Consider the following 20,952-nt stretch of genomic DNA (forward strand, 5'->3'; position numbering starts at 1 on the left):
TGGAGAATCACATGGAAATGGTAGCGAGAAGAGAAGATAGTCTAGACAAAGGGCAGTGAGGGTCATCTGTATATGAACATGAACTTTAAAAAAAATTATATTCAGAAAAGAATGACAGCAAAAATTTCAAATATAGTCTTCCCTCCATATCAGTAGGGGATTGATTCCAGGGACCTATGCCCCCAGCAACACCAGAATCTACAGATTCTCTAGTCCTTTATGTAAAATGGTGTCATTTTTAAATGTAACCAATGCATAGGTTACATGTACACTTTAATGTACATCCTCCTGTACACTTTAAATCATCTCTGGATTACTTATAATACCTAATAAATGTAAATGCTATGTAAATAGTTGTAAATACAATGTAAATGCTATGTAAATAGTTGCTGGTGCATGGCAAATTCAAGTTTCATTTTTAGAACTTTTCTGGGATTTGTTTTTTTTCTTTTTCAAATATTTTCAGTTTGAGGTTGGTTGAATCCTTGGATGTGGAATCCATAGATAAAGAACCTGTGGATACAGGTTTCTAACATTTTAGTTTTTTTCTAAACTTGTTTTATAGTCATGATTATATAAAGAACATGTCCTTTTGTTTCTGCCTTGATTTCTTCACTGTATTTGTGTACCCTATGTTCTTAAATGCTTTGGCTAAACCATTATGTTTAATAGTTCCTTAATAGTCCATTCTTCTCTCATAGTTCACTTGTTAGGTGTTTAAGTTGTTTCCAAGTCATGTATGTATTCATCAAAGTAACAGTGTTATAATCTATTATAATCTATAGTCAAGCCTATAGTCAGGAAAACACCTTCAATAATATATATATATATTTACACACACACACACACACACACTTGGAAAGTGGGATAGATGAACTGATTAGCGGTCTGTTTGCTGAGAGTAACAGCCAGACCTGGCGCACGTCAGAAGGCAGGGAAGCTTCTGTGCGGAAGTCCCGTCTGAGCTGAGGATGGTAGAGGGCCGGGGTGGGGGGGGCAGGGGGGCCCCGCGCTGGCAGCATCAGGAGCAGGCCAGGGCACAGTGGGCCTGGGACAGGGGGGCTCCAGCACCCGTCCCCAGGGAGGGGCAGGCAGGGCAGCTGCTTTGACTGAGGTGGCTTTCTCCTCAGTCTTCGTGTAAAGTGCTGAATACAAACACAGCTTCAGGCAAGTCTCCTGGGCTCTTCCCAAACCTATCCCTAGGCCTTCCTGGGCCTCTAAAGATCCCCAAACTGCTCCTAGATCTTTGTTTGGAATAGGGACTGTACTGGCATTTGGGTAGGACAGTTTTCCCTTATGTGGCCCCTACTCACTGAATTCCAGAGGTTTTCCTCAAAGTGACATTTCAAGACGCCCTTAGGGGAACCGTTTTTGCTGAGCCTTTCTGGGGTTAGTAGCCCTGTCTCCCACCAGCTGATGGAGAAGGAGACCGGTGTGACCAAGGGAAAGAGGTGAACAGGCCCAGCTTCAAACTCTGCCGTCCATTCTGGACAGATTGCTTGACTTTTTAAGACTTGGGTTTTCCCCTGTTTATTAAAGGGAATACTACTACCTGTTTGGAAAGGGCTTGTTTACTTTGTTTGTTTTTGAGAATTAAATGTGATAATGTAGATGAAAGCACCTAGCCGGTGCTAGCTCGTTAATTTGTTAATTTCTTGTCCTCCTCTTCTTGTCCCACTGAGTCTTCTGAATTATGGTCTGGACTTTCCCCCCACTGATCAGTAATGAACCAAGAAAATCAGAGAAGTAGACGCACAGCTGTGGAACAAGTTTCCCCTGTGTCTCACCGTGAGAGCGAGTAGCCGTTCTGCGCAGACGTGGTGGGGCGCCCAGAGGCAGACGTGAGCCCTGCGGCCGAGTTCTCTTCCCCTCAGCAGCCTCTCACGGTCCTCACCCTTCATTTGCTTTGGTGTAAATCTTTCTAAGTAGGAAGATGTCTGAGGAAAACCATACGGTTTTCAGTTGGGTGCCGACTCCTGGTTTTCATTTTGAAGAGTTCTATTATTGCAAACCATAAGACCACTTAGAAAAAGCTTCCTCTGAGGAGGAATGTGTGTTTATTTGGTCTTGATGTTAGGAGAGTGGGTTACTTCTGTGAACAGCTTTTTCTGATTGACTTTTGGACCAGGGCTTTGTTTCTTCTTGGAGGCTTTAGAGGAGAATTGTTTGCCTGCAGCATGCAGTTGATGCCATTTTCCCTGGCTCCTGAGCTCTTTGCTCCGTTTTCAAAGCTGGCATTGTCTGGCTGGGTCCTTCTCACGTTTTATCCCTCCTGCTTCCTTCTTCTGTCTCCCTGTCCACATTTAAGGGCCTTCCTGATTACACTGGGCTTACAGTCCAGGACAATCTCACTAGCAACCTTCAGGCCATGTGCCCCCTAACCTGGCATACTCACTGTTCCATTGATTTACTATGTGGCTGTCTTGGTGGGGGGATGATTCTGCTTACCAACGTCTGCGCTCTGTTCCTTAAAGATTCACATCCATCCCACAGGCAAAATGCACTCGTTCTGTTCCAGAATCTCCAAAGGTTTCCACTCGTTACATCCAGGGAATAGTTGTGCAAATAAGGAAACAGAAATTCGTTACTCAAGGCTTGATTTGTGAGGTTTGGTCATACCTTGCACATAACTTGGTAGCACGTAAGAAGCCAGTGCCATTAGTAAATGGAGTAAAAGCCTGTGTGTTAGGATAGGGAAAATCCTTAAATCTAAGCCATATTCTAATTCAGTGTAAGCTTTTAGCCTTCAAAGTGTTTAGGTTCATGGGATTGATGTGTCATAATAGTAATACTACATGTTTCTAAGGCAGCTTTTAAAAAGTTTGCAAAGCATATCCACATTCATCCACCTATATTACCTATCTTTCTGTATCTTGCTGTTTAAAATAGCTTTCTGAGGACATGGCTCAAACATTACTATTCTCTGTGAGTAGTTGGACAACTGAGGGCCATATGTATGGTCTTACAACTACTCAGTAATAAAGCTAACGCTTGTACTTTGGATTTCTGCCTTCAACTTCACTATTCTTTCAAACCTATTCTCTTATTGATTTGTTTCACTGCTTCTTTACCCACAGTAAAGTAGGGACAGTGTAAAATTAAAACAAAGTTGTGAAAGGTTAATATTTTTAGGTGCCAAGCATCTTATAAAAATGAAGATTAAACAATGAAAATATGTTAACTGTATGTGAATTTTATGTAGAATGGTAACTTTTGATAATTTTGGCAAAATTGGCAGCATATTTGGGAATAAGAATATTTAAGTATGTGGTATATTCATGGGCTTCCCTGGTGGCTCAGAAGGTAAAGCATCTGCCTGCAATGCAGGAGACCCAGGTTCACTCCCTGGGTTGGGAAGATCCCCTGGAGAAGGAAATGGCAACCCACTCTGGTACTTTTGCCTGGAAAATCCCATGGATGGAGAAGCCTGTAGGCTACAGTCTAAGGTAGGCTACAGTCTAAGGTAGGCTACAGTCTGTGGGGTCACAAAGAGTTGGACACGATTGAGTAACTTCACTCTCACTTTCTGATATATTCATAAGGTAAAGTATACAGCAACTAAACGTTGTATTTCTGAATAACTAGAAAAATGATGTCAACATAATGGAATTATGATACTGAATTATATAAATATAATTTCAACAAAGTTTAAAATAGATTAACTTACAGAAAAAAAATAGTACAAGGAAATACATAATGTTAATAAAGACCATAAAACTTGGTGATCAAATTATTAATGTTTGTAATATTTGTCCATTTTCTCATAGAACTGGGGAAAAGTTATTAAAGTACTTTATTGGGAATTGATTATGGATGAAGTTGATTATTGGTGAATAATTGCATATTAATAATTTGTTAAATATTACAGCATTTTCATATGTTTTCTTTTAAATACTTGCATTTTGTTAATTCAAACAGGTTTACTCGAAACCAACGAAGGATTTTAGAGCAAAATAAGAGCCAGAGGGAAGATGCCAATGTAAGTAAACAGAAATGTTATAAAATAAACAATTGAAAATGTTATAAATTGTATGGTAAGGAGCAAAGCTTACCTAAAACAAGTCTTAAAAAAGAAGAAATATGCATTAATGATTTGGGATGTTTTAGTAGTACAGAGTATTTGCCTTAATGACTCATTGAGTTATTGATAAGAGCTCGGAAGAAGATTCTCTAACTAAGCAGGGAAGCCATGTTGGTGTTGCCAATGGGATGGAGAATTCTCTCCCAGGATACCTCCAAAATAAGATCTTTCTTTTTCCAAAGGACAGTCTCTGGGGAGAAAGCCATGATCAACTGCCTGAGGCAGTTTTTTCTAAATTGTGTTTTGTTTGCTTTGTTTTCAGACTACCAGTGAACCTTCTGCCCCATCCTCGGATCTCCTTGACCTGAGTCCCAGCCTTCCGATGCCTAGGACCACCCCGGGAGAAGTCAGCACCCTGAACGCTCAGCTTTCAGACTTAAGTAAATAAGCACGTGGGTCTTTTCAGACCAGCAGAAGAGCGTGATGTGAAACAGTTCTCCTTAGTTTCTTGATTAAATGCAACTTGAGAAGGACTGAAGTCAATCTGAGTATCAGAGAACTGTATCAGGAGATGTTAATTACTTCTTGGCCAGTGGATAGGTCATATGCAGTACAGGAATGGGATGTGTCGAGGGGAGGAGGTCCTTGAAACCCGTCCCACTGGCTTGGAGTTCACCTGGCCTACTTACAGAGCTTGTTCAACTCCATGGCCAACATTTAGACGTATTCTGAACCCATTCACTATTATCTTTGGGTTTCTCTGCCATACTACAGTATCAGGTAAGGGAATATTTGATACAGATAGAGAAAATCAGGAATTATGAGGCCTCATGAGGTGAAATGTAGAGGATAAATCACAGGTTTTTGAGTCAGAGAAGTCCAAGTTGAAATCCACCAGTCCAGTTCTGTTACTTCTTAGCCACCCAACTCTTGAGACTTTCCTACTAAGTGAGTTGCATTAATGGGTTTTTGTAAAAAACTGTAAGCTTAGGGTTACCTATTTGTCTAATTTATTTGTCACCTCCTATTATCCTTCCCAAAGAGTTTTGGTAAATTACAAAGTAAAATGGGGGCTTCCCTTGAAGCTCAGTTGGTAAAGAATTTGCCTGTAACGCAGGAGACCTGGGTTCCATCCCTGTAATGGAAATATCCCCTGGAGAAGGAAATGGCAACCCACTCCAGTATTCTTGCCTGGAGAATCTCACAGACAGAGGAGCCTTGCGGGCTTCAGTCCATGGGTTCACAAGAGTCGGACACAACTTAGTGACTAAACTACCACCAAACATAATGAAAAATCCTGAAATCCAGAATTTTCTGCCAAGTTAAAATGAGTTTGTTTGCCATTTATGTTAGCAAGATTTTAGAATCAAAATATTCAATATTATTCAATTTGTGGTTTTCTTAAAACTTCCCTCATTTCTAAAATGTTGGCTGCTTTCTTAGACCAGTGGGATGTTTGGAATCTATTATATTGAAGAGTTTTCAAGTTTTTATCAGTGTTTTCAAAGGGGGAAAATAATTATTCTCTTTGGGATATCTCATGATTATGGAAACTTGAGTTTGGAGAGGTGAGAGTAGAACTCTGTGTATACCACAGCTTTTTACTTTTGTGCTTCACAGGAAAAGACATAAAATCCCTTCCATTCTGAGTCAGCCTGGGATTTTAGAAAACCCAATATAATAATGTTTGTTACCTTCACAGCATCCTCTTTTTATGACAGGGAATTTCTCTCTTTCCAATTGCCATAAATGTTTTTTAATTTTTGTTTGAGGAAATAACATGATTTTATGGTGACAAAACTATCTCAGTCTCTTTCATTTGATGGTGGCGGTGGAAAATCCAACAGAATTGATGGACAAAATGTTTTAAAGATTAACAAGTACATTTTGTGTTCTAGATTTCAGCTCTCTGAGTCCGGTTGTACCAAACAACTTCAGACCCAGTATTAATACACAGGTGGATCTGCTGGCCTTGGAAAATACAGAAACACCCCTGTAAGTATGTCCGTAATACTCCAGAACTAATTCAGTCTCATTCCTCATCGTTAAGAAAACATGACATAATAGAAAAGGTGGAGACTTAGGAACCTGACATAACTGATTCAGAATTTCAGTGCTACTCCTGGTGGCTCAGATGGTAAAGAAGCCACCTGAGATGCAGGAGACCCAGGTTCAGTCCCTGGGTGAGGAAGACCCCCTGGAGGAGGGCACGGTAACCCACTCCAGTATTCTTGCCTGGAGAATTCCATGACCAGAGGAGCCTGGCAGACTACAGTCCATGGGGTTAGAAAGAGTCAGACAGGACTGAGCAACTAACGCGTTCATTTTCGCTAGGGATCTGACAGAACTGATTTAGACTTTCAGTACTATTTCTTAGTAGCTGTGTGACCTTGAACGAGAAACTTGACCAGCATGAGCCTTCATTTTTCTTCCAAGAATCCTCTCTAGGCTTCTTACAAACATTCTGTGAAATGCTCTGTGTACCTCCCAGGATAGCATTCTGTACATAAAAAGCATTCAATAAATCCTGTTTCTCTTTGTTTTTTTTTTCAGTGGTAACAGGAGGTAGGAAAAATGTATTGACAGTGAGAGGAACAGAAATGGCCACACAGATTGCAGAGCACTCGCTATGTGGGAGACACTTTGCTGAGCTGTTTTTATTTCATTTAATCTTTGCAATAGTTCTTGAATCAGTGCTGTTATCATTATTCCCATTTTATAGGAAAAAAGCCTGAGATTTAGGGAATAGAACTTACCCAAGTTCATATACCAACTAACTAGCAGTTCTGGTGAACTGATAGTTTACCAAAAAAGAAATACAAATGGGTCTAAAAACACATTTTTGTTCAGTGATGCTCAGCCTTACTTACAGTTATAGAAGTGTAAGTTAAAATGCAATAAGACTATTTTTTAACCTCACAGATTGGCATAAGTCTGCATGTTTGTTAACGTGCTTTGTTGACTGTGGAGAGACAAATACTATAACAAAATTGTGCAGTTCTTATTAGGGGCACATGGCAATTTCTGTTAAAATTATAAATGTATTTAAAATTATAAATGTACCTTTGGATTTGCAGTCTCACTTCTAGGTATTTATGCTCACTTATGCAAAATAAAGTCAGTTGTTCTTGACAACATTTGTGCAATGGATAATAATTGGAAACAACTCAAATACCCTTCAGTTTGGGGAATAATTAAATAAACGTCCACACACTGTATTATGCTGCTGGGGAAAAAAAGTAGGCCCTCAACGTGAGGGACAGTCACCAGTGTATTTATTATTAAGTGAGAAAAGATGCAAAGCAGTTTGTATATACTCTGTTGCATTTGTGTAAGAAAGTGGGAAATAATATATGCTAATATTTGCCTCTCTTTGCATAAAGAAATATAAGAAAAATGCAGAAGAGCCTAAACAAAGCATGGTTACCTAACGTTAAGAAGAGGCAGGATGGAGTAGATAAACAGCAAAAAAAATAAGCAGAAGTTAGATTTGCCTTCCGTCAAGGCCTATATTCTCTTTTTCCCTTTTACATATATGTATTTCAGGTAATAGGCAATACATCTCCATGTTTCAGATATCAAAGCAGTATAAAAAGATGTACAAGGACAATACTCGATCTTACCCCACTCCTATCCTGCCTGTTGCCTTCCCTTGGGTCATACCTGTTTCCACCCAGGGAACCCCTCTGTCAGTTTCTTATTTATTCTTTCAAAGGATCTTTATGTAAATAGGAATATGAGTTATTTTTCTCCTTTATTAAATGAAGGGCAGCATACTGTACGTACTATTTCAAAACTTTCTTTTGTTTTTCATACAACAGCATATCTTGGCTGTATTTTTATGTCATTGGACTTAGATATTTTTTAGTCACTTTTCTGTGTTAAAAAGAAGAGGTGCAGAGGGAGGAGAAGAGAAAGGAGAATCAAACTAGGGAGAAAAAGAGGGGAAAAAGTGTGTAAGGGTAGAAGAGAGAAAGGAAAAATTCACGTGCTATCATTTGAACCTCCAGGTTGGGTCAGTACCTTAACTTGACGCCTTCTGGTATTGACTTCTGTGGTGCAAGTAATTGTTGAAATGTTGTAGGCAGCACTCCAGTGAAGTTGCTTAGTAAATCATGTGGTCTGAAGTAGCTGATTCTATTTTCCTTTATCCTGAAAATCTTGTTGGGAAAGATTGACCATATAAATGAAATCCCATTACAAAAAAAAAATGTGTAAAACCACACAAAGATCAAATCCTAGCTAATAGCTGCTTGGTTTCATGGATCTCATACTTCAAGGTGCATAAAAATCACATGAGTAACTATTAAAAAGTAAAATGGCTAGACCCCAGAAACTCTGATTCAATAGCAGGAATCTTTAGTTTTAAAAAGAGTCTCTGGGGAACCATAAAACAGTGATCAGCTGATCATTAGAAACTCTATTATGGTTGTCTACCCAAGATCCAGATATCAAAATAATTATAATAGTTCTTAGAATTCACTGGAATGAAAGATAATGGGTGCCATCTGTTTTGTTTTCTAGACAATGTCTTTTGAACATATTTTTTCTAATTTTTGAAAACTTACCTGAGTGAAACTGTCACTAGTCCGGTTTTTTATAGTGTTGGAAATTGAAGCACTAAAGTTACCTAAGGCATCAATCTGAGTTGAATCATGTGCGAAAGATTACTTGTAGAAAAAAGTGAAAGTTGCTCAGTCGTGACCAACTCTTTGCAACCCCATGGACTGTAGCCCGCCAGGCTCCCCTGTCCGTGGAATTCTCCAGGCAAGAATACTGGAGTGGGTTGCCATGCCCTTCTTCAGAGGGTCTTGCTGACCCAGGGATCGAACCTGGTTCTCCAGCATTGCAGGGAGATTCTTTACCGTCTGAGCCACTTGGGGAAGCCCAAAGATTACATATGAGAGGCACAATCAGCTGTCAAAATATCTGGCAGTCTTAAGATTTTCCCACCCCTCTTTTGTTTGCAGTACGATTTTTCACAGAACAAATGAGTGATGGAATTTCTCATAATGGAAAGGATTCCTGAAAAGCAGTGATGATGATAGGATAAAGGCATATTTACAGCCTACTTAGTATCGGGCAGCAGGCTAAGAGTAAGACATGCTCTCTGGTTCCTTAGTCTGGTGCTCCTTGCAGTGTTCTGAGGTAGGTACCCCCAGTGCTCCCTGTACTGGTGAGGAAACCAAGACTGAGAAATACCAGCTTGCCAAACAAAGGTTGTCCAACTAGTGCAGAAAGAGGATTCAAATTCAAGTGAATCTGATTTCAGTACCTGCTCGCTGTCTCTTTTTTTTTCCTTTCATCTAATTTTATTTTTACAATTTGCATATGGTAAAATTGACCCTTTTTTTGTTTGCTGCAGAGCTCTGTGTTTTTTCTAACATATATATAGATGCATGTGACCATCCCCACAGTCTGAATACAGAAGAGTTCATTTTCCAGAAAAGCTTGCTTATGCTAGGCCTTTATGGTCACCCCCACCCCCAGCCCAGCAGCCATCAGTCTGTTCTCTGTCATTACAGTTGGTCTTTCTGACAGTAGGGTCTGAATAGTCATCTGGTGTGTGATATTTCTGGAAAGGTTATGTAAAATTGTTTGCTGTGTGTATTTTGAAGCTCTTTCAGTGCATTTGCATTCAGGATTGTTGTCTTCTTGGAGAATTGACTCTTTTTAGGATTATGTAATGTCCCTCTTTATCCCTTGCAATTGTCTTTACCTTGAAGTTTACTTTGATTGTAATCAAAGACATTCTAGCTTTCTTTTGATTATATTTGCATGGTATATCTTTTTCTAACTTTTTCCTTTTAACTATTTGAAGTGAGTGTCTGCATTTTTATATACTCTCATAATGTCTGTCTTTAATCGGTATGCTTAGACCATTTATATTTAATATGTCTGGATTAGGACCACCATTGCGTGATTTGCTCTTCTTTTTGTTTCCTTTGCTGTTTTTTTTTGTTGTGTTTTGTTTTATCTGTTTCCTCTTTCCTTCATACTTTGGGCTCTTTGGATGTTTTTAATATCCATTTTATTATGATACTATATTTTTGTACAGTTTATATATGGGGAGGGGAGGACTGGTTGCTCTAGGAACTGCAGTTTTTTTAGTGTATTTAAAACCAGTATTTTCCCACTTGAAGTGAGATATAGAAACTTTATTATCATATAGCTCTCCCCTTTATATGATAGTTATTGTATATATTATATATATGTTAAAAAAACACTATGAGACAATGAAAAATTATTTTACAATTTTTTCATAATATAGTTTTACTTGCAGCCCTTAAATAAATTTTAAAGACTCAGGAAGAGCAGAATAGTCCATCATATTTACCTAATATTTACCGTTCCTATTGCTTTCCTTTTGTTTTCCTCTGGCATAGTTTCTCTTGTCTCTGAAGAATTTCCTTTAGCATTATTTTAGACACGATCTGATGGCAGTGAAAGTTTCTTAGTATATTTTATGTACTTCATTTTCATTTTTGTTCCTGAAGGATACTCTCATTGGATATAAGATTCTGGGCTGATGGTTCTTTTCTTCTAGCAGTTTTTAAACATTGCTCCAGTGTCTTCTGGCCTAAATGGCTTCTAATGAGAAATCTAACATTCATTCCAATTCTTGTTCCTGTGTTGACTCCGTGTTACTTCTTTCTGTCTGTGCTTTGAAGAACTTTTCTTTTTTCTAATTTTAAACAGTTTGATTATGATATGTCTAAGTGTGGCTGTCTTTGTTTTGCTGAGTGTTATTTGTTTCCTGTGGTTGTCATAAAAACATTACCGCAAGCTGGGTAATGGAACTGACCTTCTTAGAGTTCCGGAGACTAGAGGTCTGAAAGGAAGCAAGGCGCCTCCTCCCAGGACTCTGAGGGGAGGAGTCATTCTTCCCTCTTCCACATTCTGGGGAGCGTAGGCACTGCTTTACTTCTGTGTCTTGTGGCCACACACTTTGCTTTCTTTCTCCATCTTCACTTGGCCTTCTCCCCCATGTTTCTCAACTCCTTCCGCAGATCCCCATTTTCCTATTTTAGGGTCATATATTCTTGGATTTAGTGCCCATTCAAACATCATCTCAGTTCAGTTCCATTCAGTTCAGTTGCTCAGTCGTGTCCGACTCTTTGCGACCTCATGAATCACAGCACGCCAGGCCTCCCTGTCCATCACCAACTCCCAGAGTTCACTCAGACTCACGTCCATCGAGTCGGTGATGCCATCCAGCCATCTCATCCTCTGTCGTCCCCTTCTCCTCCTGCCCCCAATCCCTCCCAGCATCAGAGTCTTTTCCAATGAGTCAACTCTTCGCATGAGGTGGCCAAAGTACTGGAGTTTCAGCTTTAGCATCATTCTTTCCAAAGAATACCCAGGGCTGATCTCCTTCAGGATGGACTGGTTGGATCTCCTTGCAGTCCAAGGGACTCTCAAGAGTCTTCTCCAACACCACAGTTCAAAAGCATCAATTCTTCGGCGCTAAGCTTTCTTCACAGTCCAACTCTCACATCCATACGTGACCACTGGAAAAACCATAGCCTTGACTAGACGGACCTTAGTCGGCAAAGTAATATCTCTGCTTTTCAATATGCTGTCTAGGTTGGTCATAACTTCCCTTTCAAGGAGTAAGCGTCTTTTAATTTCATGGCTGCAGTCACCATCTTGGTCTTATCTAAATCTTGTGTTGAATGTTGGTACTTTGATTTTAGCAGGCAGACAGCATAGTGAAGTTGATGCTGCAGTTTCAGCCTGCCTTCTGTGTGCTTCCGTTCTGATGTCAGTTAAATTTTCAAAGCCGTTGAGTGTTACTGAGATGCGTCCCACACGTGTGCCACCCATTTGTCACTGTAAGATCTGGACAGCAGGCTGTGTGTTCATTTCTCAACATCTTTAACCCACTGCAGTATTCTTGCCTGGAAGACCCCATGGATGGAGGAGCCTGGTAGGCTACAGTCCATGGGGTCGCAGAGTGGGACACGACTGAGTGACTTCACTTTCACTTTCACTTTCACTTGGCATTGATTGGGATCAGCCATGGATGCACAGATCAGGGTGTAAGCCCAAGATTTCATAAACAACTTTGAGGTCATTGTCCTGAATTCCTCTGTCTTTGTGATTTCCCTGATTCTTTGCTCTCCTGGGATTCCCTTTTTGGTCTCTCCAGTCAAAAAGCTGCAGGTTTACTGTGTCATGCATTTCCTTGACTATGCTTGTCATGGGGACCAGACGGCAGGATAGAAAGGATAAAGGAAACAAGGTTTTGCCTCATCCTCTTGGGATGATCACAGTTCCCCTCTTAGAGTAGGAGTTGCCTCTCAGAGGTTTAAGCCCCTCTCGGTCCCCATTGCCTCTGCTGTCACTGAGGCCACCTTGGGATTGCCCGGGGATTAGGGTGCGAGAACGAAGAGGAAGGAAGGGCCAAGGCTTGCCCTGCACACTCTGGGCACTAGGGTTTCCCTTTCGTGCTCCTTGAGTGAGAGTGAGCGTCCTCCTGGAGCTGTGTGTCCTCCCTGTCCAGTTGGGCTTTAGGCTGCACTGCATGCCAGTTCGGAAATACCCAGAGGGGCAGAATATGGTAAGTTCACCAATAATTCATTGATATTCCAATTCTAGTCTTCTTTCCCAATTAGCTTGTAATTAATATTTACCTTGCAGTTCTCAGATATTTGCCCCATGCCTTCTGTCCAGATTTTATAGTTGCATTTGGTGAAAGAGACAGGGCAAATGTGTTTACTCCAGCTACAAACTGTGCCCCATCCTAACCTCTACTCTGCCTTGCCTTTCATCCTTTAGAAGTGATGGGGTGGCAGCTGCTCTGAGCGGACACTGAAGGCGCTGCTGTGACCGATAGAGTGCGCTCCGGGGTCTCGGGCTGCCGCTGCGCAGCCCCAGTGCTTTGTCTTCATTCTCTTTGGCGTTTGGGCATTATGACCTGGTGGGCACCAACACCACTGGCAGTTGTTCTATAAAATTAATACTTCTGTGCAGTCTGAAGGTGCATTTGGGGTATTGCTTTTAGACCAGAAAGGTCATCTTTTTGCACTGTGTTCTCACTGTAGGGTAATCATGCTGTATTATCACACTGTCCTAGGTTTTCCCAAAGGACCAGCCAAAACCTCGCCTCAAGTCATACATACGAGAGTGTAAGTAATGAAGGCCTTCCCGGGCAGTGCCCCCAGGGAGCAGATTATCATGCTAAAATGGAGCTCCCAATCCTTAATTCTCAAGTTCTGCTCAAAATTTCTTCATAAGGTGTTAATGAAGCCCTTGTTAGGGCTTTTCCTTGTTGCCTCTTTAATCATTTAAGATAAGTGTAGTCTCACTTCCATCAGAAAGATAGTAAAGGAACAGAATTCCCTTGAAAGTGTTTCTGTTTGCTATCTTTGCTCTCTTTCCTCCCATCCTCTGACGGACTTCAGTGAGACAAGTTCTCATCTCAGCCGCCTCGCGGGCTGAGCTCTTGTCAAGGTGACTGGAGACCTCCCGATGACTGACTAGTCCTGCCGTGCTCAGCGCTCATCCTACCTGATCAGCAGCAGCTGAGGCCAGCCACCTCCTCCCGTCTGCACACGTGCTTTCAGACACCACTCCCTTCAGGCTCTCCTGCTGCTCTCTTCTGCATCCCTTTGCTGACCTCTTCTCCTCTACCAGCCTCTCAGTGTTGGAGACCCTGGGAGGCAGGCCTCAGATTTCTCTGCCCACATTATTTCCTCTCTGGTCTTTTGGTCTCGTATCAAGAGGTACCATTCAGACTCTGAGCACTTATAAGTTGTTTCCAGTCCATACCCCTTCCCCATGTGCAGAACTCCCATTTCCACCTGTCACTTCACATCTCCCCTTGCTTTCTTTCAGCCTCAGCTCCCGATGTGCTCCTTCGGCCGTCTTCCCCATTCTGTAAATGACCAGTTTCTGTTGTTCAGGTCAAAAACCTTGGGAAACTGTGCTTGACCTTTACCGTTTTACCTTTGCCTTCAAAATATATGTTATTCCGCCACCTTTTCCCACCTCCCTTTTACATCCCAGCGCAAGCTACATCAGATGGGTACTGCAGTGGCCTCCCGCAGGGCTGCTCTTCCAGCCTCCACCTCCCTCTCCACCCCCACCCCATCATACAATCTGTTATCCAAACAGAAACCAGAACAAATCTTTTTTTAAAATAAAGTTTATGTTACTCATTTACTCTAAAGCCACCTGTGGTTTTCTGACTCCACTTTATCAAAGCCTGAGAAGCCGCTCTGACCTCTCCCGTTGCCTCTCCAGCTGTACGTCCGGCCCCCTCCCTTGGCTTACTCTGCTTCAGCTGCACTGGCTTTGCCTGCTCGAGAGCATATGACCCGTGTTCCCTCAGATAATCACAGGGCCCACAGGGCCCTGCTCCATGTCCCCAGTGGTGAGGCATTCTCTTGACCAGGTCTGACAGATATGCTTTTTTGTACTTAATGGTTTTGCCTCTTTGAGGCCAAGGTTTTATATTCAGTGTGGAACAGGAGACTCTGGACTGAGCCATACATTTCTGGCTTTTGTTTTTTTTTTAAGCAATATATTTTATTTAAGTTTACATTTTATGTGGGAATTAAGGTGCAGGGAGCATGAAACCAGACAGAACAGCAGTAGGTTTTATAAGGGGATATTACCTTAAAAACTAAAATAATAGTTAACCATTAGTAATTCTTATCTGATTGAGAATATATGATTCTTGGGATAGTGCCACTTGGAAGGTTAGGAATCAAAATCATAAAAGCTTAGAATGTTTATTTGAACATGTGCTCTGCTCTCTTCAGTTTCTGGAACATTCAAATGCAGTATTACTGCAGCCAGTTAGCCTACAGACCGTTCCAGCAACACCATCAAACCAGAGACTGCCACCTCTGCCTAGCAATCATCCAGGTACTTAAGACCTTATTATCTGCACCAAATAAAGAAACTTACGAGAATAGATGGGTCTGCTAGAGATTTATTGGTGACTAAAAACAGATATGCAGAGAGAAGAAATTAGAGTACATTTGCATTTTCAGCTACATGAGGTAAATTTAAGGCAGATTTCATTATGACTGACTGTTGCTGTTGTCACTAAGTCACGCCCAACTCTGCAGCCCCGTGGACTGCAGCCCGTTGGGTTCCTCTGTCCGGGGGATTTCCCAGGCAAGAACATTGGAGTGGGTTGCCGTGCCCTTCTCCAGGGGGTCTTTCCGACCCAGGCATATCTCCTGCATTGGCAAGGGGATTCTTGACTGCTGAGCCACATGGGAAGCCCCGTGACTGACATGAGACTGTGGAGGTGCTTGTGTGGCACTGAATCCTGTATTCTGAGTGCTGAGGTGAATGAACCTTTAGTCCGAGTCTGGGCGCCTGTAGACTTGTACTGGGCAGTAGCGCTGGGACACCAGTATGCTTGTTTCTGGTTGTCAAGTGGTCATTAGGATCTTCTGTTTGAAGTCAAAGTCAGAGAGAGTATTAACTGTGTGCATCTCCTCAAAAAGCACAATGTGTGTTTCTTTTTGTTGCCTATAGCGATGACAAAGAACGATCTCCAGCCACCCAATTACTGTGAAGTAATGGAGTTTGATCCCTTAGCTCCTGCTGTCACCACAGAGTAAGTCATTTACAAAATGATTATTTTTTTGTCTTGGTTCCCTTTGGTAGCAGAGCTCACAGGGTTTGGTTATACATTTAACTTTGTTCAGGCCTTAGCAGAAATCAATGACCTTATATAAAAGTGATTTATGAGATTTTGTGGTGGTTATTGCTCTTAATGTTGGTCTTGTCATTCTTGACCTTGTGACTTAAAAATAAAAACACTGGGGTTGCACACTAAGAAATAAGCAGAACCATCATGTGCATTAGTGTATTCCTTATAGATGCCTTGGAAGAAAGTCAGATTCTCTCCAGCTCGAGATGGGCACTATTCACTGATTGATGACTCTTAAGTACCACATTGATGGGGTATTTTAGTTGTTCTTTGACTAATGCCAGAAAAAGACTTACTTAAGAACTTGTTTTTAATCTTCACTACCTATGACAAGTGTGCTTATTAATGTAAAATTTACTTTTTAACTTGGAATCCTTAAAGCAATATTATTTTGTGATTTCATATTGGTCAAGTGCATATAAATGTTTATGGGATGGTAGCCTCATTAGTGGAGTAGGAAATAGCAACGCACTCCAGTATTCTTGCCTGGAGAATTCCATGGACAGAGGTGCTTGGCGAGTTACAGTCCGGGGAGTCACAGAGTCAGACACAACTGAGCATGCATACACAGGCTCATTAGTTTTAATATATTTTGAGTAACTGAAAGTTACCTCCAAACTTGTTTAAAATGATTAAAGCATTTTCATAGAAATGATTGTTTAGAAACTAGCAGCCTACAGGCTGTATCTTGCCTGCAACTGTGCTTTGTTTGACCTATGTGAATTTTAAATATGCACATAAAAATTACTTGCCAAGTTAAAAGATGGGATATTTCACTAACTTTCTGAACCTCTGGATGCTTTTTGATAGGACAACAATGCCAGGCCTGCATTTTTACATGCTAGCAATAGTTTGGGGCTGCGCTGTCTCAGTTCACCAGGCCCCCCACATACCTTCATCTGATCTGCCTGACATGTGTAGCCATTTGTGTTTTTGACCCTGACCCCCTGGTTCACACCCTCAGTGTAGTGATGTTTTGGAATGATTTGTAAGTGAGTAAAGCAGGCCTGCAGAACCTGTCTCATCTTAAACAGGCAGCCACTATGCAGTCCCAGGCTTATTACAGTAAGTTTAGGAGTTCATTAAATATTTTTTCCTAACAGGATTGTGAAACTTTCATTCTGCTTGATAAAGTATCACTGAATATGTTAGTGCTTTAAGGAATTAGAAACTGGTTAGACTAGGTATGTTGTCTCAAGAACGCATGTTTTTTTAATCAGTTTCTCCAAGCAAATAGGAAGCAGGTTATAATAATCTAGTTAATTATGAGTTAGTTGTTAAGTAGATGTGGTGGTATAGGAGATATTAAAGGTAAGAAATAGCAAGAAGCTGGAGAGGTGAAGTTTTGGAACTCCCTACCACTTTGAAAGCTCATGACACTTTCAGATTGTGGTGCTGGAGAAGACTTTTGAGAGTCCTTTGGACTGCAAGATCAAACCAGTCAATTCTAAAGGAAACCAACCCTGAATATTCACTGGAAGGACTGATGCTGAAGCTGAAGCTCCAAAACTTTAGCCACCTGATACAAAGAGCCAACTCACTGGAAAAGACCCTGATGCTGGGAAAGATTGAGGACAGGAGGAGAAGAAGGCAGGAGATGAGATGGTTACATAGCATCACCAACTCAATGGATATGAACTTGAGCAAACTGGAAGATACGGAGGACAGGGAGGCCTGGCATGCTGCAGTCCATGGGGTAACAAAGGGTTGGACATGACTTAAGGACTGAAGAACCACCACCGGCACTATAGTTCTTACTTTCTGGGTGGTAGGGTGTCTCAATCTCTTTAAACGTTCCATGAGATCCAGGGAACTTCTCCCTAAGGAAAAGCATAAAATCTTACATGAAAGTCCTGGGATTATCACATCACTGGTTGTCCATGAACCCCAAGTTAAGAATTTCTACTCCAGCAGAACAGAGTACTTATGAATATACATATCCATACACAATTCACTCATTTGACATATGACTGAAAATTAACTATGTACAAGGGGAAATGATTGGTGCCTAATTTATAATGTTGAACCTAATGGAGGGCAAATCTAATAAGGAGGCAGAAATTAAATCAGCAGGCAAACATGCATTTGCAGTTTGTGTTAATAGTATGAAAGATATTGACTTGACAATATATAACAGAAAGAACTGACTTAATTGGGGGTTAGAGAAAGCCTGAGAAGTGACATTCAAATTAAGACCTGCAGTTTTTAGTGTAGTGACAAGTTTGGGAATCACTGTTGCAGGCCCAGGGGGAGAGAAATGGAAAAGTCAGGAGCAAAGAGAACAACACGGAACCTATTACCAGATGTGGAAATCGCAGTCTGGAAACAACAAGAAGGGAGTGCACAAATGTGATGAACGTCGCTGAAGACAGACAAGGACTCAACACTAGATAATGGACTAAGTAACAAATCATCATGAGTGATTCAGTAGAAGTTGACAGGGACAGGGGCAAATCTCAGTGCATTAAAAAGGGATGAAGTAGACGGTGCACAGGCAGCTTACAAAGAAACTTAAACACAAAGGATTTGGGGAAAGTGGTCTGGCAGCTAAGAGTATTACTGAGGCAATTAAGTAGACATGGGATAAAAGACTGTTATTTTATAAAATGGGAAATGCTGGAACATCTGTGAATCCTGAGGGATAAAATTTAGTAGAGAAGAGGTTGAAGATTCAGGGAGGGAGTCTGAGTGAAGTGTTTAAGAAGCCAGGGGTCATTAGATAGGATCATAAAAGTAGATGATGGTGCAGATGAAAAGAGACTTGAAGATTTGGTGATGGGAACATCAGGTTTCCACGTAAAGACATTTATTAAGATAGGAGGTTTTTCCGACTGAGAGGAGGGGCATCATAGATTTGAGTAGCGTGAAGGAGGTTGAAATACTTCCGTGGAAAATGAAAGACAAAACAGAGAAACATTAAAATTTCTGGACCATGCTGGCACTTCTTGAAGTTAGCGATTATGTGTTAAAAGTGCTTTGATTTTTATGAGATTCTTTTTCTTAGTCATGTGTTGCTATACTGTGTATATTAATGCCATATTTGTAGGTATAGATATTTTCTATCTATAGACATATGTTAAGGCAAATGAAGATTATCACAGAAGAATTACTATATACAAAGTACAAAGATGACAGTGGTTAAATAAGCTAGAATATTAATTTCTAATGTTTAAGCCAGGGAAAGCTGAACAATTCTTGCTTTTTTTTTTTTAAGCAAAAAGCAAGCTGTCTAAATTTGAGCCATATTTCTCATTAAATTATAAGACGGTTATATAAGATACATATTTGTAAGATGCACGGGAATAGCAGCATTAAGATCTAAAGTAGTTTTTATAATGTAAGCTTCAGGGAAGAGACCTTTGTTTTTATTTATTGATACAGCCTCAACACCTAAAATGGCACCAGATTTTTGGTGTAAGATGATGGCAGTTAAAAGCCAAAATAGTACATTGAAATTGATCCATAACCATATTTATCAATTTACCATGATGACTTGTTTCAGAGCTATTTATGAAGACATTGATGTTCATCACCACAAAGGAGCTCAAAGTCACAGTGATTGTTGAGGTAAAGACTTCAACTCACACACCTTACATTCCACATGATTTTAGTGTAACTGTCACTGTCTACATTTATGATTTACACTTTGTAAGGGCCATCTCAGTCTGACAATTTGATGAGTGAAGTGTTACCCAAGTTCCTATGTCACTCAAATTGTAATGATCAATGAGATAGATTCTTTGTGACCATGTTAGCTAAAAATTATAAATCTTGGTAATGCAGAAATTGGTTTATGGTATAAAAATATTAATGCTAACAAAAACAGCTGATCAATAAAAAATTCTTAGCAATAGAATCAGATTTGTATTCTATGTACAGTTAATACTTGCTGACTGGGACTGGTAGAACCCATTTACTGTTATTCTAGGTTGGTCTGGATTCTATTGCTTTATTAATCATTCCATTCATTTACTAATAAATGCACACAGCCACCAATAACCTATTAACCATATTTATTCCCTTCACACTTCCCTCGTGGAAGTAGTACATTCCCACCTTTCCTCTACTTGACTGTGGGTGTCTGTTTATCAAGGACTGGGGAAAGAGAGGAAAGGACGGAGATAATTGACTCTTCTTTTTATTCCAGGTGGAAATGGATGACCAGTTCACTAGCAGCATTATGGGTGCCAATTTTCCAAAAGGTGGACCCTGTCCAGCTTTGAGACCCACAAGTTAAAACCTTCCAAAACATCAAAACCACAGTGGAATATTTTTCCTCTGCATTAATGAGGTTTAAACAGAAGAGTCACAGTTCCAGAATAACATATATGGTTCCTGACAGCAGCTTAAGCTTTATCTCAGAAGAACTTGGTTGTAATATACATTCCCTTAAAATTTAGGCAGAACAAAAATTCATGGTACTGAGGCCAACCATGTTAAGTGTAGCACCTTATGTTTTCACAGGCCTTCCTACATTTAGAATCATCACAAGAGATGGGTTAAGAGTAGATGAAGACTGTTTCAGTACAAAATAATTGTTAATAAGTCAAAGCATGACATGGAAAAACTCTATTATTCAGGAAGAATACTTGAGTGCCTTTATTTACCTAAAGTTGAATGTAAAAGTCAATTTGCACTTCTTTATAAATAACACTCTTATTTAGAATTATAAGTTGTGAAAGCTTTGATGATTGTAGTTCAACTGTATTTCAGGTTTACCCTCAAGAGGTCACTGGATTCTACATTGGTTGCCTTTAAATACAATTCTTTATAACACTAAAAGGTTGTTTTTGTCTTTTTGGAAGAAAGTCTATTGGAAAACATTTAGGATAACTTGTATTTTCCTTTGTCACAAGTTATAATGACAAATGAATTACTATTAAGACAGTTCAAGAACTTTTTCTTTTTTTTTTTCAGAAGAACTTCTAATGTTAGTAAATCCTCACAATCCCACTTAGAATTTAAAATCTGGGGACTTGGAATTACCACAAGAAATGCTGGAAGCCTACTAGATATACTTAATGCATTTTATTTAAATTTCATGGTACCAGACTTTCAAAGTACTTATTTAGTACTCTGAATGTAAGATAGCCCTAGAGTTTAAGGGGAAAATACAGTCAGATTTGAAATAAAAATGTAGTCTTTGGGTAAGTTGTTAGGGCTCAGTGATTACTCTTTTGTTTTGAGCTTTTAAAATAGTGACTGTTTGTAATGAAAATAACCAGTTATTTGAGAAATAATAATAAAAGTTTAT

At 40.2% G+C, this 20,952-nt stretch overlaps 1 protein-coding gene across 3 annotated transcripts in view; it reads left to right on the forward strand.

Annotated features, from left to right (window-relative positions):
* The window catches only part of TOM1L1 (target of myb1 like 1 membrane trafficking protein), a 62,597-nt gene extending 41,697 nt beyond the window's left edge, over positions 1–20,900 (forward strand). The window contains exons 9-16 of one of the 3 annotated variants that reach the window (XM_068976804.1): positions 3,919–3,979; positions 4,344–4,461; positions 5,920–6,016; positions 13,101–13,152; positions 14,791–14,896; positions 15,521–15,602; positions 19,201–19,265; positions 19,846–20,900. In XM_068976804.1, coding sequence (XP_068832905.1) covers positions 3,919–3,979; positions 4,344–4,461; positions 5,920–6,016; positions 13,101–13,152; positions 14,791–14,896; positions 15,521–15,602; positions 19,201–19,264 — 580 coding nt within the window. In that variant the 3' untranslated portion in view covers position 19,265; positions 19,846–20,900. Of the gene's footprint in view, positions 1–3,918; positions 3,980–4,343; positions 4,462–5,919; positions 6,017–13,100; positions 13,153–14,790; positions 14,897–15,520; positions 15,603–19,200; positions 19,266–19,845 lie in introns of those variants that run through there. The other 2 variants (XR_011145164.1, XR_011145163.1) reach the window with 2 other exon arrangements.
* The last annotated feature ends 52 nt before the right edge of the window (positions 20,901–20,952 follow it).

This window comes from Capricornis sumatraensis, chromosome 8 (assembly GCF_032405125.1).
Source record: "Capricornis sumatraensis isolate serow.1 chromosome 8, serow.2, whole genome shotgun sequence".
NCBI lineage: Eukaryota > Metazoa > Chordata > Mammalia > Artiodactyla > Bovidae > Capricornis > Capricornis sumatraensis.